The 17,833-nt window shown below is 33.6% G+C and overlaps 1 protein-coding gene across 1 annotated transcript in view; it reads right to left on the minus strand.

Moving 5' to 3' along the window:
- LOC114327540 (paired box protein Pax-6-like) overlaps window positions 1-17,833 on the minus strand; it is a 242,049-nt gene that overhangs the window by 11,284 nt on the left and 212,932 nt on the right. Inside the window, exon 4 of the mRNA XM_028276209.2 lies at window positions 2,617-3,095. Within this exon, the coding sequence (XP_028132010.1) occupies window positions 2,617-3,095 (479 nt within the window). The remainder of the gene's footprint in view (window positions 1-2,616; window positions 3,096-17,833) is intronic.

Here is a 17,833-nt window from a genome sequence, read left to right on the forward strand (position 1 = left end):
TTTTTAAATGTATTAATTTTTTTTTTTCGAATCCTGAGAAAACTAATAAATATTTTTGAAAAATTTAAACGAAGAGTGAAAGATTACATTATTACCGAGGGCCGAAAGTCCCTTAGAATAAACAAAAAATTTCTTTTGAATAAGATATTTAAAATTAATAATCGCACTAAGTTTTGTCTTTTTTTTTCACCCCTGTAACCTATTAAAATAAATATTATAGAAGTTTTCAGGGACGTTGGGCCCTCGGCAATAACGTAATCTTTCATTCTGCGTTCAAATTTTCAAAAATACTTATTAGTTTAGTTTTTGAAAAGTACTAACAATCAGAAGCATGTCATTTAAAGAGTAGTACCTACTTGAATTCTAGTACTATATATCGTTTCAATGGCTATGGTTAGCACTCAGATCACATATAGTCATATCCAAATAGATTATGACCAGGGCCTATTTTACCACTGGGCCCGTGAGTCACCTGCCTCAAGCCCGTATTTGAATGGGGCCCGGAAAGATCACCAAACAAAACATGTTTATTACAATAACAAAACAAATTTTCAAAATTATTTCATTTTACGAACAGGCAATGATAAATGATAACCATAAAAGTTATAATTAAGTGGATAGGCGCAAACTTTCGGCTTCAATGCTCTTTAAATGCTTTCATTTTTTCGAATCCTCAAAAAACGGATAAATATTTTTTTTAAATTTAGACGCAGAATGAAAGATTACATTATTACCGAGGGCCGAATGTCCCTTAGAATAAATAAAAAGTTTCTTTTGAATAAGGTATGTATTTAAAATTAAAAATCACACTCAATTTTCTCGTTTTTTCATCCCTGTAACTTACTAAAATAAACATTATCGAAGATTTCAGGGACTCTAGGCCATCGGTAGTAACGTAATCTTTCAGTCTGCGTTTAAATTTTTCAAAAATACTTATTAGTTTTCTCAGGATTTTAAAAAAATGAATACATTTAAATATCATTGAAGCTGAAAGTTTGCGCCTATCTCCTTAAACAATGTTTAATTCTTTAAAGATAAACTTTATTTATTGTTAATAACAATTTTATTTTCTTGTGCAACTACATTTCTATTAAATAATTAAAAGAAATTATTATTATTATTAAATTATATTTAGGGGCCCGAAAAGTGTGTAGTGCCTCGGGCCTGATTTGAAGTAAAATAGGCTTTGATTATGACTATGTACATGATTATTAAGTGATTAAACAATAGAACTTTGGCGATTGTTAAGTAAAACTCTTTTATTATCTTTGCCAATGTTATTACAAGTTTTACCAGTTACTTTAGGAAACTTTTATTTTAAGATTTTAAAATGTAACAGTAGCTATTTTACTGAATCTGTTTTACTCTCAAAGAAACTGTTTTAATCTGTTTTTTATTAATCTAGATCAAAATATTTCTCTTTTTCGTTTAAAAATGGAGTTTCTACAAATAAAATGATATCTCTGGATGGTGAGCTGATTGTGAAAAGCAAGAGTTTGAAATACCTAGGATCGGTATTACAATAATGGGGAAATATATGGAGATGCATGCAATAGAATTAGAGTTGGATGGATGAAATGGAAGGAAGCGAGTGGTGTGTTGTTACAGAAAAAGTCCAATGACGCTGAAGAGAAAATTTCTGTAAAATAGCCATACGACCAGCTATGATGTACCTACTGAAAGCTGGGCTGTTAAAAAAAGAGGAACAGCGAATGTATGTGGAGGATATGATGGCTTAGATGGATGAATAGAGTAACAAAAAAGTATAAAATTAGGATGAGTATATTAGGGGAAGTCTAGGCGTAGCACCAATTGATGCTAAAATGAGGGAGCATATGTTAAGATGGTTTGTCATGTTCAACGTCGAGACGTTAATCAACCAATACGAAGAATTGCTGAACTACGAGTTCCTGCAAGAAACAGGACAGGAAGACAAAAAAGTACTGGAGGGATACTGGGTAAGAGAATGATGATGAGAATATATGAATATATGAATATGTGATAATGATCTTATGTTTGTTTATTCGTGTTCTGAGTATAATACCTATACGTTTAAACAAACAAAAAGTACAAAGAATGTGTTATAATAATTATCATGGATAATTTACGAAAACTTCATAAATAATTTCATAAATTAAAAAATATTTCAAATGGAATAAAGAAAAATGAAATAAATTAATAAATAAAAAATAATAAAAAAAAAAATAAAAAATACACCATCCTAAAAGTTTATGAAAAAACACATTTAAAAAAGTTTGTACGGACCATAGAAGCCCAGATTTTTTTATTAGCAGTTCAATTGTTTATGAGCATTAGGAGCTGAAATTTGGATAGTTTGTCAATAAAGTTTCAGTTTTTCATTTAGAATTTGATCAAGTTTAATATATGCATAATTATCATTGTGGAAATTTATTACATTTCAAAAGAATGATCGCCAAGGAGGCATGGTGGTAGGAATTTTTACAAGTTGAAATGTGGAATTTTTTCAAGTTGAAATATGAAAACAGATCTTCAAAACGAAGCTCGCTCCGTTTTTCTTTTTTTTTGGATTTTGTCGATTTTAGTTAAAATTGTACTGTTACATTTTAAAAATCTGTAGAGTTAAACTTAAATTACCTGAACTCTAGCCTCAGAAAGCGACGTCTTGGATGCTAACCGTTCCCTCGTCGAAACACACGGATAATGACTTTTCTCAAACTCCTTTTCTAGTTCCTCTAACTGATCCGGACTAAAAGTCGTTCGATTTCGTCTAAATTTCGGTTGTTCTGAACTATCGAGACTAGAATCATCCTTATCTAAATTTGTTCCTGGAGGCGAACTCAAAAGTCCGCTGTCTGGATGCGGCGAGCCAGAGGAAACGGGGGAGGCGGACATTACAGTGGGATTCCCCGATCCAGGAGGACCAGGTAAACCAAGAGGACCATTAGGCCAGAGGGGAGAGTGCCATGGGAATCCAGCCGTGGCATAGGGATGCGGGTGGTAGAGACCATAACCAGCTGCCCGGGCAAACTCGGCAGCAGCGCGTTCTGCTGCTCGGTTGCGGAGAATTCTGTTGATGCTGCTTACTGAAGGAGCTGTAGCGTTGGTGCAGACTCCTGAAAATACAAAATAAAATCAAAATAATTTGTTACATTGAGACAATTAAATAAACTACACATAATAGATAATCTCAATATTATTTTTTAAAGAAGTAAAGACGAGAAAAAAAACTCATTATTTAATAAATGGGCCATCCGATCTACGACTGAGTATTTATTTGTTAAGGGGGGAGTATGGTTTGAAATCAACGTTCCAAGTAAATTTTTGTGATTTTTTTTTTAAAGTATGGAACAATTCTTTTATTTTTTAAAGTAAATAAGCAATATTAAGTACAATTCAAAAAATATTCAAAAATATTTTCAAGGAAAATTATTGAAAAATAAGCCAACGGTGGAAAATTTTTACAGACACGTCAAAAAATGGATTTTAAGGTGGACATCAGAACTTCTCAAAGATTTTACTAGCCTATTAGCTAATATTAGCGTTTAAAGTTTTGACTTTTTCGTCTTCGTCTTCTGTTTTGTCTGTCAAATCGTAAAGTGACGCACACCGGAATATGTTCTGAATCGCTGAGTACACTACAGAAGAGAAGGAGAACAGCTGTTGAACGTTTTTCACTACGCTCAAGCGTGCTGGCGCGAAACCGCGGCAAAGCGAGCGGTAGGGATATTCAATATGCTGTATCGCTGTGGTAATTTTACTACGATCAATTTGAAATTTTCAGAGAATATTGCTGAAGGTATGCACTTTCATTTAAAATAAAAGTTTAAACCATATCCCCCCCTCTGAAGTTAATTTTTAGTAGGAAACATTTGTATACATTTCGAGGATGTATTATTCGTCATTATATACTTAAGGTTTGAGTTTTTCGGTAAAACTAAGCTTTTTCATCAAATTATCTATTAATTATTATTATGTAATCCTTTCTATCCTTTCTCCAACGGAGAAAGTCAAATTTTTTGAGTCATTGAGTCAGAGTTGACCTCTACAGTGAATTTTCAGTATCCAGTTTTTTAATTAGATTCGTTTAATTTGGCATTTTCATTGGATTGTCCTGTTTATTTTTAGTTACCTACAAAAACTTTTCCAGAAATATTAAATAATGATTTCACTGAGTTACGTTTATTTTATATGCGTTTACTTTATTTTATGTAGTGAACGTGCAAGTTTTTCGTTTATTACCTACCGTAAACTAGACATTATGATTATGGTGCATTACTAAAACAATCAAGATGCAGTAGAAATAAACAAACCAAGACACGTTAAATGCTACTAGGAGCACTCCCGAACCATAATTTCCAATGTATATACTGTTGTACAATGTTTTTTTTTTGGAAAAATTCAGAAAATAAATTTATATCATGGACCACGAGATCGAAGATTTTCTTCACCCTGTATATGACCAAAAATTGTATAGAGTATAATTTAGTCAATAAACAGTGCTTTTTCGGAGAAATTGTTAATGTGGTTTTCGTTAATGGGATTTTTGAAAGGATTTACAGACAATGGTTCGAAAATATTGGAAAGTGCATGTTATTTCGTTTTGTGAACGTAAATAGGATTTTTGTAAATAATTCGTAGAAGGTTTAAACGATAAACAAATTTTATTGAAAAAAATGAATAACCATTTTCAATTTCGTTTCAAAACGAAAATACAGCCGAACCATATTCTAGTCCAATGAGAGAGTGCATCAAGCACCTCTACCGGTTTCTAAACTTACTAGTCTCTCATCAGGAGGCACATATGCGGCTCTCTCTGATCCAACCAAAACAAACCCCCAGCGTGCAGTCCCGGATTGCAACGACCGAAATGGCATAGATGCCCTAGCGGCAACTGCTATCAAAAAGACTAAGTTTTCACTCTAATGGCATATAAAACAACATAATGCTATTCTACATCCCACCAGAATGAAAACAATGGGAACCTTCTCTGGTTACACCTCCGAGGCTTCTACAATTTGCAAGCCATACGGATGCTGAGACTAAGGAAGATGAGGGAATTCTACAATTTACAATTCACGTCCCATCTGCTCAGCGCGGTAAAGTTCCAACGAGAATGGTTCCCCTCATACTCCAATCAGAGTAAATGTAAATCAAAAATGAATAACCATTTTCAATTTCGTTGAAAAACGAAAATACAGCCGAACCATATTCTAGTCCAATCAGAGAGTGCAGCAAGCACCTCTACCGGTTTCGAAACTTATTAGTCTCTCATGAGGAGGCACATATGCTGCCCTCTCTGATGCCATTTCGTTCGTTGCAATCCGGGACTGCACGCTGGGGGTTTGTTTTGGTTGGATCAGAGAGGGCAGCATATGTGCCTCCTGATGAGAGACTAATAAGTTTCGAAACCGGTAGAGGTGCTTGCTGCACTCTCTGATTGGACTAGAATATGGTTCGGCTGTATTTTCGTTTTGCAACGAAATTGAAAATGGTTATTCATTTTTTATTTACATTTACTCTGATTGACTCGTTGGAACTTTACCTCGCTGAGCAGATGGGACGTAAATTGTAAATTGTAGAATTCCCTCATCTTCCTTAGTCTCAGCATCCGTATGGTTTGCAAATTGTAGAAGCCTCGGAGGTGTAACCAGAGAAGGTTCCCATTGTTTTCATTCTGGTGGAATGTAGAAGAGCATTATGTTGTTTTATATACCATTAGAGTGAAAACTTAGTTTTTTTGCTAGCAGTTGCCGCTAGTGCATCTATGCCATTTCGTTCGTTGCAATCCGGGACTGCACGCTGGGGATTTGTTTTGGTTGGAACAGAGAGAGCAGCATATGTGCCTCCTGATGAGAGACTAATAAGTTTCGAAACCGGTAGAGGTGCTTGCTGAACTCTCTGATTGGACTAGAATATGGTTCGGCTGTATTTTCGGTTTGCAACGAAATTGAAAATGGTTATTCATTTTTGATTTACATTTACTCTGATTGGAGTATGAAGGGAACCATTCTCGTTGGAACTTTACCGCGCTGAGCAGATGGGACGTGGATTGTAAATTGTAGAATTACCTCATCTTCCTTAGTCTCAGCATCCGTATGGCTTGCAAATTGTAGAAGCCTGGGAGGTGTAATCAGAGAAGGTTCCCATTGTTTTCATTCTGGTGGGATGTAGAATAGCATTATGTTGTTTTATATGCCATTAGAGTGAAAACTTAGTCTTTTTTCAAATTTAATTGAGTTTGAAATGTAAAGCCTTTTGTTTAGTTTTTTTGAAAAAACGATAGTAATTTCATGTCTCTTAGAATTTTAACAAAATGGAAAGTTTAATACAAATTAGGTTGGTTTTCTTAGGAAAGGAAAGGATGGATGTTTTGGGTAGAGAGGTTGTTTTTGATTGGTAGAGAAAGATCGATGGAAAGGATGAGAATGTGGAGTCGGAATTTCAGAGAGAAAAGATAGACACTGTGTGATGAATATCGGGATGGAGCAGGCCAGTTTTTGTTGAAAAGTGAGAAGTCAGTGTAAAGTGGTGAAATCGGCCTTTGCGAGCAGAATCAAGTTGAAACGAAATTTTTGACCGGTTGAGAAGTAACATTTTCATGTGTCCGAGGAAGATTCCTTTGTTCTGTGTAGAACGAGTAGCTGATTGATATATATTTGCACAAAATATCGAGCAATGAGAAAACTGATTGGAGAATTAGAGCAAGTCCTGGTTTTGTTTGTTTTTGAAGCACTTTGGACGAGAGGGACCTTTTCGCAACATCAAAAGAGTACGTGTGGGAGAATCAAGGACAACGCAATCTGGGAAAAGAAGGAGTGAAGAAACAAAAAGGTTAGTCAAATCATTTGTCGAAACGGAGAGAGCTTGTTTATATCCACAACATATATGCTCATTTTTTTTTGTATTGAACACTTCTATAACTCAGTTAGTCATTCCAATTTTAAGTAATCAATTCAAAAGGAGAAAAGTAAATTTTATTGAATTTAGTATGAATAAACAATAATTTATTTAAATAATTTTTTTTTGTAAAACAAGGAGACATCAGAATTAAAGCTTGATTTATTAAGTAAGAAATTGTTGCAACAAATTTAGATTTTAGTATTTTTTTTCAAATCTTATTTATACAGCATATTGGATAAATAAATAATAGATTACGTTTATATGATATTGAATGTGTTTAATTTCCCTGTTTTATCCTGGAAGGAGTAAGCAACTAGAGATACTAGAAGCCACAAATCAAAGGTATTGCATCGAATACAAAATTAGCCCTGAGAATAAAGTTTATTGGAAAATTCAATTTGAATTTGGTTTGGTTTTTACATAGGCATAAATTAAAATAATTGAGTAATTAATTAAATTAAGAATTTGCTAATCAATCTAATAAAAGAGATAAAGTAGAGCATAACAATACCTACATTGTAAATCCCAAACCATGATTCCCAAAAATTGTACATTGTAAATTATGATTCGGGAGTGCTCCTGCTCCTAGTAGCATTTAACGTGTCGTGGTTTATTTATTTCTACTGCATCTTGGATGTAAATTTATTATAGTGTTATGGTTATAGTTTTTAAACTTTCAATTCATCAAAGTATTTTGTCCAGCAATTTTTTTTAAATTGTTTTAGTTTACCTATTTTAAAATTTGAACTAATAATTTTGAGTCTATTATTTTAAATGGAAGAATGGTATTTTTTAATCAATTTGTTCACGCCCCTCTGCATTGACTTTTATCCTCGTTGACAGCATAATTGTCTCTCATTAGTAAAAAATAAAATATCAAGAGGCAAATTATCGCTTCCCTTTTTTATTCGAGAGATTATTGACGGCTCTCGGATTTGCAGCTTAGCATTACAAGCCGATATTGTAGAGCTTCTTTAGAATATTCTTGGCGACGGACGGTGACTAGTCAATTGTTTGTTTAGGCTTTTGAGTAGAGAATTAGGAAATTCGAGTAATTATCGCCAGCGATGTTTGAATACTTGAGTTTAGAGTGTGTTGGGAATGCGATAGTCATGATATACGGAGATAAGGTCATTAATACCTAAAAAAAAGTTTAAAAGACAACTTACAAATGTCACGTGTAGTAGGTAGTGTATCGTAAACCAGACGCAGAGGGAATCGCGTGAATCGAATCATAGAATGTGATATAACTTAGTGTGTGGTTGAAATAATACCAAATCAAGTAATATTGGTAACTTAGTGTGTGAACATGTAAACTGACAGTTTTGATTTGTACTTAACTTATTTGTACATTAAAATAACGACGCCGCAATAATTGCCGAGACAGAAGACGATCTCCAAAGATTAACACACAGCTTCAATACAACAGGCAAGAAATACAATATGATAATATCAGCAGAAAAAACCAAATGTATGACATCTAAATACCCACTACGATGTAAAATCGAAATTGAGTGGAAAATAATAAAGCAGGAAGCAAGGTTTAGATAACCAGTTACTGATATGTTGAAGAGGAAGTACGACAACAAAGCTTAAAAGCAAGTAAAGCGGCGGGATCTCTTAATGACACAATCTGGAAGAACAAACACCTAAGACAAGACACAAAAGCAAGAATCTATAAAGTAGCAATTAGACCTAAGTATATTGACACACGGCGGAGACAAGACCTGACACATCTAAAACGAGACGACTAGTAGAAACAACAGAGATGAAAATACTCCGACAAATATCAGGGAAAAGTCTTTGGATAGGGAGAGAAGCGAAAACATAAGAAGATCATACAATGTGGAAGACATAAATGGATGGGTGACAAAACGGAAACAGGAGTGGAACGAACACATTAGTAGAATGGCAAAGGATAGGATAGTACGAATAGCACGAGATAAGTCACCAAATGGACGAAGAAGTATTGGCAGACCAAGAAAAAGATGGTGCGATAACTTAAACAATTTAGGAGGCTAAAACTGAAGAAGAAACAGGCTTTAAAGTCTACATACAAGAAGGACAAAGAAGAAGAAGTACATTAAAATGTTCAACCTCAGCTCCTGTGCCGGCAGAAATAATTTCGTTTAAATGCTTACGTGCTATGGACGCGTAAGCACCTATAGTCATATTTTTACGCGCTTACGCGTCACCGGAGCTGAAAGGGCTACCATTAGCTTCATCAGAAGCTAACCTAATATGTGATGAGCGCGCTAATAACCGGCAAAATAACGCAAAAGATGGAAAACATAATACATTGTGAAGTAAAAAGAGATGAAACTAGTGGAGGTGGAAATTATCGATATAAACGAATAAAGTAACATTACATAACACAGTTTCCCTCTTACCGGAGTATGACACCTGTCACTGTGACAGGAGAATTTAAAAAAATACTCCTGACACAGACGTTTAAAGGTGGGAAACTATGTAATCTAATGTTAATTTATACGTTTATGAGGGGCGGCCCGTCGGGGTAGGCAAGGCAGCCTAACCTCTTCAAATGTACAATACAATAATAAATTATTTATTAATATAAATTACTTATTTCAAAATTGTAATTTATAAATTTTGACACAATACGTAAGTATCTAAAATAAAAAAAGCTACTTTTTAATTTCTCTCCGAAGTTGTAATTATTGTACGCTCCTCGTAGCAGTGCTACTCACTTCTATTATTATGGCACTACCCTATAGTCAGGCACTTTTCAAATCCGCCTAAAGAACTGAACAGAATGATATGCGTATCTCATTCTTTACGCTAAGCACAGCGCTATAACATTGGCTTGTCTAGCCGTAGTGGACGAGAATTTCCGGGAACTTTTTGGGGCTAGGTTAGGCTACATTTTTTTTGCACCTGCGACAATGGTTGTCCCGAGTTGCATCTCGGGATAGCCAATTGTATGTTTTGAGATCCTGACCACAAATACTGAAAAAACTAAAAGTGCGAATTTTCTCATGAAATTTGGTACGTGGGGTTAGAATAATATTTGGAACAACTTTTCCAAATAACTTTTTCCGATATCTCTAACGCGAAGCAAAATATCGAAAATTCGCCCTGTTTGTAGATTCGCAGTAGATAACGTTTAAAATTTAAATTTAAGTTGACTATGACTATCTTAAAAAATGTAAACCATCACACTTGCGTGACTGCAAAATTTTAAATCTGTATTTATTTTGATAGCCGCAATATAGGGGTGCCTTCATCTTAAATGAGACACACTGTGTATATAGGTAGACGAGTATATAATATGTAGAGTATAGAGTATATTTTTTAAAGGTATGTGTCGCCTACCCGCATACTGAGGTCACGAGCCGCCACTGACGTTTATATCGATAATTTCCACCTCTACACTCAAAAAAATTTAGTTCGTAATATTGATTCACAGTGATTACTGAATAGTATTTCGTTGTCACAACAATTTAATTTGTCGTTTCAACGAACTTTTAGACATTTACGAATGTATTTGGTTATTGTCAAAATGATTGAATAATAATTGTGAGAATAACTAGAGTACATTAATCAATAACACTCAATTTATTCAGACAATAACTTAGTTTCGTATATTTAATAAATAATGTTAATTCTGGCAGCAACTCACGTTCTTGATTTCGTAGGTGACAAGCAATTAACTTGGTTTATCGTGACAACGTACAGATTTCATTAAAACAATGTACAAATGTTGTTAATATAGAGTAATATATGATTATTGAATAGATGTAAATTGATTGTTGTGACAACGAATGCATTAATCAATCTACTACTGAATTTAATACCCACAATCAATGCGTTCATTGTGACAATAATCGTAGTTGTTGAGACAATAAATGTTTTGCTTGACCATTTGAAACTTAACGGCTTTTCCTTATCGTGATACCCCTAGCTTCTCTGTGTTACCGAAGTGCCGAATAATAATTGCATTTCGTTTTCAAGTGTAGTCCGTAGTAGAAGGAAGTTTTTGTGTGTCTATTATCGTGAAATTTCGGTCGAATTATTTTTAAATGTACTCATTTTTTTCGAATCCTGAGAATACTAATTAATATTTTTGAAAATTTAAATGCAAAATAAAATATTACAGTATTATCGAGGGTCTGAAGTCCCTGAGAATCTCTATAATGATTATTTTAATAAGTCACAGGGGTGAAAAAGAGAAAATTTAGTATGTTTAATTTCAAATAAAAATATCATTCAACAGAAACTTTTGTTTATTCTAAATGACTTTCTGCCCTCGGTAATAATGTAATATTTTATTCTGCGTTTAAATTTTTCAAAAATACTTATTAGTTTTCTCAGGATTCAAAAAAAATGAATGCGTTTAAAAAGAATTCGATCGAAATTTTGCACCTGCGCTCTCAAAAAGGATTAAAGTGTTATACATTTTTGGAATCACTATTTCAAACGCTTTTAAATAAGCTGTCACATGGCGTACTTTCCCATTAAAAAAAATCAAAGTTACGCCGCGCCTGTCACCTGAAGAGGGATCGTGTAAAGTTCGAAACATTGATATTATAATATACTTTGATTATTTTAAAAATCGACCTGTCCGAGCGTTTTGCATTCAGTAATTCAGATTGCATTCAGTAATTATTAATATAAAATACGTTCATAGTAGGAATGAACGAAACTGATTGTAAGAATGAATAGAATTGCTTGTAAGAAAAACCGTATTTATTGTGGGAATCAACGGAATTAATTGTAACAATAAACGGAAATAATTGTAGAAATAAACAAAATACGTTAGGAGAAATAACACTGTTATTGACACAACGAATAGTCTTCGTCGGTCAATTAACGACGTTGTTGTTTCAATAAATAGTGTTCGTTGACTCAGTAAACAGAGTTCGTAATATCAATAAATAGTGTTCGTTGACTCAGTGAACAGAGTTCGTAATACCAATAAAGTGATATTATGGTATACATAATGAATGTTCATCCATTCAATAAACGTAATACATTGGCTCAACGAACGAAAATAATGAATTGATGAACATCGTTTTGTTGTCCCAATAAAACCAAGAATTGGATAAATTTTAAGTATTGCGTTTGTTGTCTGAATTAACATTTTTATTGATATTATGTACCTTTTTCGTTGAGTGTACTTGTTTCATCTCTTTTTATTTTACACTTTATTATGTTTTCCATCTATTGTCGGTTATTAGCACGCTCATCACTGTATATTACAACTATAGCAATTGCATTTAAAAGTAGAGCATTGGGCTGTTTGAAGTTGATCTATACTGTTATATTCCTATTTGATAGGAGAATTAAAAATTTATAATTATAAGCAAAATTCAAATTAATATAAAAGATCTTCAATTTTCTCAACCACGGGCATGTAAATTTAGAACAACCTGTATACAACAAAGTATTATATTTAGTTTTTAAGAAAGTGATTCGAAGAAACGTACGAAACTCGGTAACAATGCGCCTAAGATAAACAAGTTTGAGTGACGCGGACCATTATAGTGTTCGCGGAAGATTCGATCATTAGCCTACGCTAAATAAGACTCAGTGAAATAGATAATAGGTCATTAAGTTTTGTAAAAAGTAGAAAGTAAGTTTAAATTGGGAAATGATTATTTTTTCTTGAAATCCATTAAACATATTTAGAAAGATTAAAAGTTGGTATTGAGGAATACGGCGAATTAAAATTTGTGGTGGAATGTTGATTTTTGAATCTGGAAGGGATATTTAGAAAGTAGGGAAATGAATGAGGATGAGAGATCAGAATGTTTTGAGCTGTGGAGAGGCGAAGTCCAGTGGTGGACGGTAGTGTACGAAGAGTGAAAACGCCGGTATAGTTCCGTGAGTGTTGAGTACCCATCGGAACGAGAGGTAGGCCGAGTCGAGAGAAAAGAATCTCCTTGAGCAAAGAGTGTCCCGGTGGCTGATTGAAGTGGTTCGAAAAAGGTAGAACACAGCATCACGAGAAAAGCAGGAACGTGAGCGATACGAGGTTGTTTTCAAAGGAGAACATTACTGGAGGCCAGGACGAGTTTTTCATCGCAACCAAGGGTAGGAGGAAACGGGTTTTGTGTGAGGACATTCGCAGTTCACCAGATAAAGGTCAGTCTCATTTGTCAAGACATGAATGTATGGGTTTTTGTATTAAATACCACATTAAAAATTGAAGAACATAATCGCTAATATCAGAAGATTTTCATCAAACTTAAATCAATTTGTTGCTAATAAATCCTAATAGTTTCATTATTAATAAAAGTTTTAAATTGGAATCCAAAAGGAAATAAGATTCCCATTTTTAAATGTTTGTATTAAATAAATATAAGATCTAACAAATATTAAGCAGTGATTGCCATTTATATAAAATAAACAAAATTTGATTTATAATTGTAATCCATATGTGTGTATTATTTTATTTTTTCCTATCCCGATTAGGAACCACTGAGAAATACTTAGAAGTCACGAAAGTAAGTAAGTAATTTTATAATTCGCCCTGAGATTGAAAACATATTGATATGTGATCTGGTTGATTAATTAGATTATCATTAATGTATTAATTAAATTAAATTACATATAAGAATAGCATCACATATAAATAAATAAGATCACAACAATACATTCCAGGTTTAACGTAGAAGCGTTAAAACCTCTACGATAGACAAAAAGTTTGAGGAAAGGTTTGGAACGTAAGCTGGAGGACTGTACAGGTGATACATATAGTTGAAGATATGGATAACTATTGGAGGCGGTGTAGAACCATATTGAGAACTGAGAAGTAGAATCTGAGGTAATTGGAAGGCAAAAGCGAGAAAAAATAGGGTCGGACTGGTACTATATGTAAGAAATGTGCACAAGCAACACAAAAAATTAAGCATATCCAAGGCTCTAAGCAAGAAGAACGAGACAAGTAAAATAAGAGTATAGGCAGCTGATACGGAGACGAAAAACGAATACTGAAAAGAAAGAAGCGAGTATATCGAAAACCAATTGAAAGAAATAGAGAGGTATAACAGACAAATGGAAACGCGAAAATTCTACGAGAAAAATTCAAACCTAGACTATCAATAGTTAGAAACAGAACAGGAGAAATAATTGGTAAACGGGACGAAATACTATAAAGGTGGGCAGAGAATTTTGAGTGTAGACTAAATATAAGAAGTGAGATGAGGTTGCAAGTAGCAGAAATAAAGCTCGAAGGCATGGACGACGAAAGAGAGCAAGATAATATTCCAAAAGAGGAAGAAGTCATCAAAGCAATATACAAATTGAAAGAAAACAAAGCTCCTGGATAGTAGTAATTGTGTCCACTTACTGTCTGTAATTGTGTTCTAATTTGAGCTGTTGCCACTACTTTCTCCAGGGTTATATTAAAAAGGAGAGGTGACAGCGCATCTCCTTGTTTCAGGCCACTGGTTATTTCGAACGAATCTGAGGGTTTGTCACCCATCCGTACTCTGGATCTACAACCATTCACACATATCCCAACAAGTTGGATAAGTTACGTCAAAATTATGACGTAACCCCTTATTTCCCCTTCCGGCTACGTCTATGTTAAATCGATCCGAAGATGTCTAAAGACCCACCTGGCGATTGACAAATTCACATCCAAACTCTTCACATAAATCTAGTTTCGAAAGAATCCAACGCGCTGTAATTACATGGTGACCGATTGGTGATTAATATTTGGTATTAATCATACGCCAGCATTGATCATGATCACTCAAGAATCTGAATATCAGATACCGATCGACCCTGATATGATTTATCTCTCGGTTAATTTTCTATTCATCCCCGTGGCTAACGAACCAATATGTGAGCAACAATGAGTTTTATTAAATTTTTACGTGTAAAAATGAGGTTACAGATGATGGTACCTGATTTATAGCAATACAATATTGATTCCAATGCATGGAATATTTCGCATATCTTATTTATTTCTTAATAAAAAAAGTATTAAAAATCCTTTATAAAAGGTAATAATAATAGTTTCCCGTTTCATACCGTTAACGCGGCTTTGGGTTTATAGCAGGGTAGTCTGCTATATCTATAGGACCTAAGGCACATATCTAGCTGTGCTCGCCGGCGCTGGAATTCGAACCCCGGCCTACTAAAGATGTTGGAAAAGTAACTATTCGTTGCAAAGTACTCGTTACTTACGAATACCGAAAGTAACGATTACTATACAGAGAGGCAAATCGTTACTTTGATTACTCTGATTACTTCGTTACTTCATACCAATCGTATTAGAGCGAGTAACGACTATTGTATCTACTTTGATTACTCTGATTACTTCGTACCAATCGTAACAGAGCGAGTAACGACTGTTGTATCTACTTTGATTACTGTGATTACTCTGATTACTTCGTACTTCGTGAAGATCGTTATTATATCGGAATACCTATACAAAATACCTACCTACTAAAAAATACGATTCTCGATGTGATTACCGGTACTCAAATGCAAAAGTAACAAAAGTAATCATAGTAATCAAATCATTTTTATCCCTTAAACAGATTGGTGAAGGTTGTTGTTATATCGGAATACCTATACAAACCTACCTACTGAGAAATACCATTCTCGATATGATTACCGGTACTCAAAGACAAAAGTAATCATAGTAATCAAATCATTTTTATCCCTTAAACAGATCGGTGAATGTCGTTGTTATATCGGAATATCTATACAAAATACCTACCTACTGAGAAATACGATTCTCGATATGATTATCGGTACTCAAATACAAAAGTAACAAAAGTAATCATAGTAATCAAATCATTTTTATTCCTTAAAAAGATCGGTGAAGGTCGTTGTTATATCGGAATACCTATGCAATTCTAGATATGATTACCGGTACTCAAATATAAAAGTAACAAAAGTAATCATAGTATTCAAAGTAACAAATACTGTAAATTATTACTTTATACGAAATACCTACCTACTAAGAAATACTATTCTCGATATGATTACCGGTACTCAAATACAAAAGTAATAATAGTAATCAAAGTAACGAAGACTGTAAATGATTACTTTATACAAAATACCTACCTAGTAAGAAATATGATTCTCGATATGATTACCGGTACTCAAATACAAAAGTAACAAAAGTAATCATAGTAATCAAAGTAACGAATACTGTAAATGATTACTTTATACAAAAGTAACGATTTGTAACGAATACTCGAAAGTAACTATAATCAACATCACTACGGCCTACCTGCATGGAAGTCAGATATACTACCGCCAGAGCTACACTGGCACACATTAATACAAAAGGTATAGATTATTTATTAAAAAAGAACCCTTTCAGGCTACACCACAGAACGTTCTCTCTGAATTAGTTTTAGATAGATAAGCGATAGAGAAACATCTCTGAACGGACTGTTGATAGCAGGTCTATAAAAAAAATAGATAGAGTTGCTATCTCAGTCTCAGGCAAATCTCAGTTTGGTTTCAAGAGTGCTTTCGACGCAAGTGAGGCGCTGTTTAGCATTCAGGTTCTTATACAGAGATGTCAAAATGTGAATGTTAATGCATGTTCCAATTTTTTGACTATGAGAAGGCATTCACCACTGTTCAACACGATAAGTTAATGGGTATACCAAAAGAGATAAGCCTGGATGGACCAGACAATTCGGTATAGCCAATTTGTACTGGAATCAAACAGCTGACATCAGAATTAACAGTCGGACATCTGTAAAAAATCCTATTCTGAAAGGAGTTAGACAAGGTTGCGTGTTTTCCCCGCTTCTGTTTAATTTGTATGCAGACAAGATATTTAGAGAAGCAGCAGAAAACAAAACAGAGGGTATAATACTTGCCAATCAGAGCTTATTTTGCTTGAAATCAGGCCCGAGGCACTGCACAATTTTCGGGCCCCTAAATATAATTTAATAATAAAAATAAATATAACTTTTTTAAACGTATTAATTATTTAATAGAAATATAGTTGCTCCAGAAATTTTAATTTTTATTAAAAATAAATAGAATATTAAAAACAAATATTTAAACAATTAAAGATTATTTAATTGTTTAAATCTAAATTTGTAAACATGAGTAAAAATTAAATTTTTAAGATATTATTATTAAGATATTAGATATGCTGTAAAGTTATTTTTTAAAATGTGCTATTTCTTCCACTAAATCATCAACATCGATATCGTTATCATATTCGGTAATAGTTTTCAAATCTAAACTGTTTAACTATTGTCTGTGAATAATATTCTAAAAATATCGTTTACAGAATTATAAGCATCTTTTCATATAGATAGTTGCACAATTAAAGTATCACAAATAGGTAAAAAAAATGTATTTTGAAAAAAATTGATAAGAACGGTTTATGGTTTGAGAATATATTTCTTATTGTTATCATTAATCATTTTTTCTGTTCGTAAAATGAAAGAATTTTGAAAATTTATTTTATTATTGCAATAAATTTTTTTTGGTGAACTTTCCGGGCCCTAATAAAATGCGGGCCCGAGGCAGGTGTCTCACGGGCCTAGTGGTAAAATAGGCCATGTTGCCAATGGAATCATCAACAATCTGAGATAAGCTGATGGCATAGTTCTACTACCAACGCATAGGGATGATTTGCAGGCACTCCTATATTCAGTGACGGACCATAGCCAACAAATGGGTCTGAAAATAAACATAAAGAAAACCTAATCGATAGTCATCAGCAAAAACATAAATATAGCTAATAACTTAACAGAAAATAACCACTTAATACAGTGATGAGCGCACTAATAACCGGCAAAATAACGCAAAAGATGGAAAACATATTAAGTTGTGAGATAAAAAGAGATGAACTTAGTGGAGGTGTTAAATTTAGCGATAGTAACTTATAGATTGACATTATATTGATTATTTCCCACCTTTAGATATATCCGACGAATTTGAGAAATGCCACTGTCACAGTGACAGTTTTAGTTGACATACTCCCCTGATACGTATA

Source organism: Diabrotica virgifera, chromosome 1 (assembly GCF_917563875.1).
Source record: "Diabrotica virgifera virgifera chromosome 1, PGI_DIABVI_V3a".
In the NCBI taxonomy this organism is placed as follows: Eukaryota; Metazoa; Arthropoda; class Insecta; order Coleoptera; family Chrysomelidae; genus Diabrotica; species Diabrotica virgifera.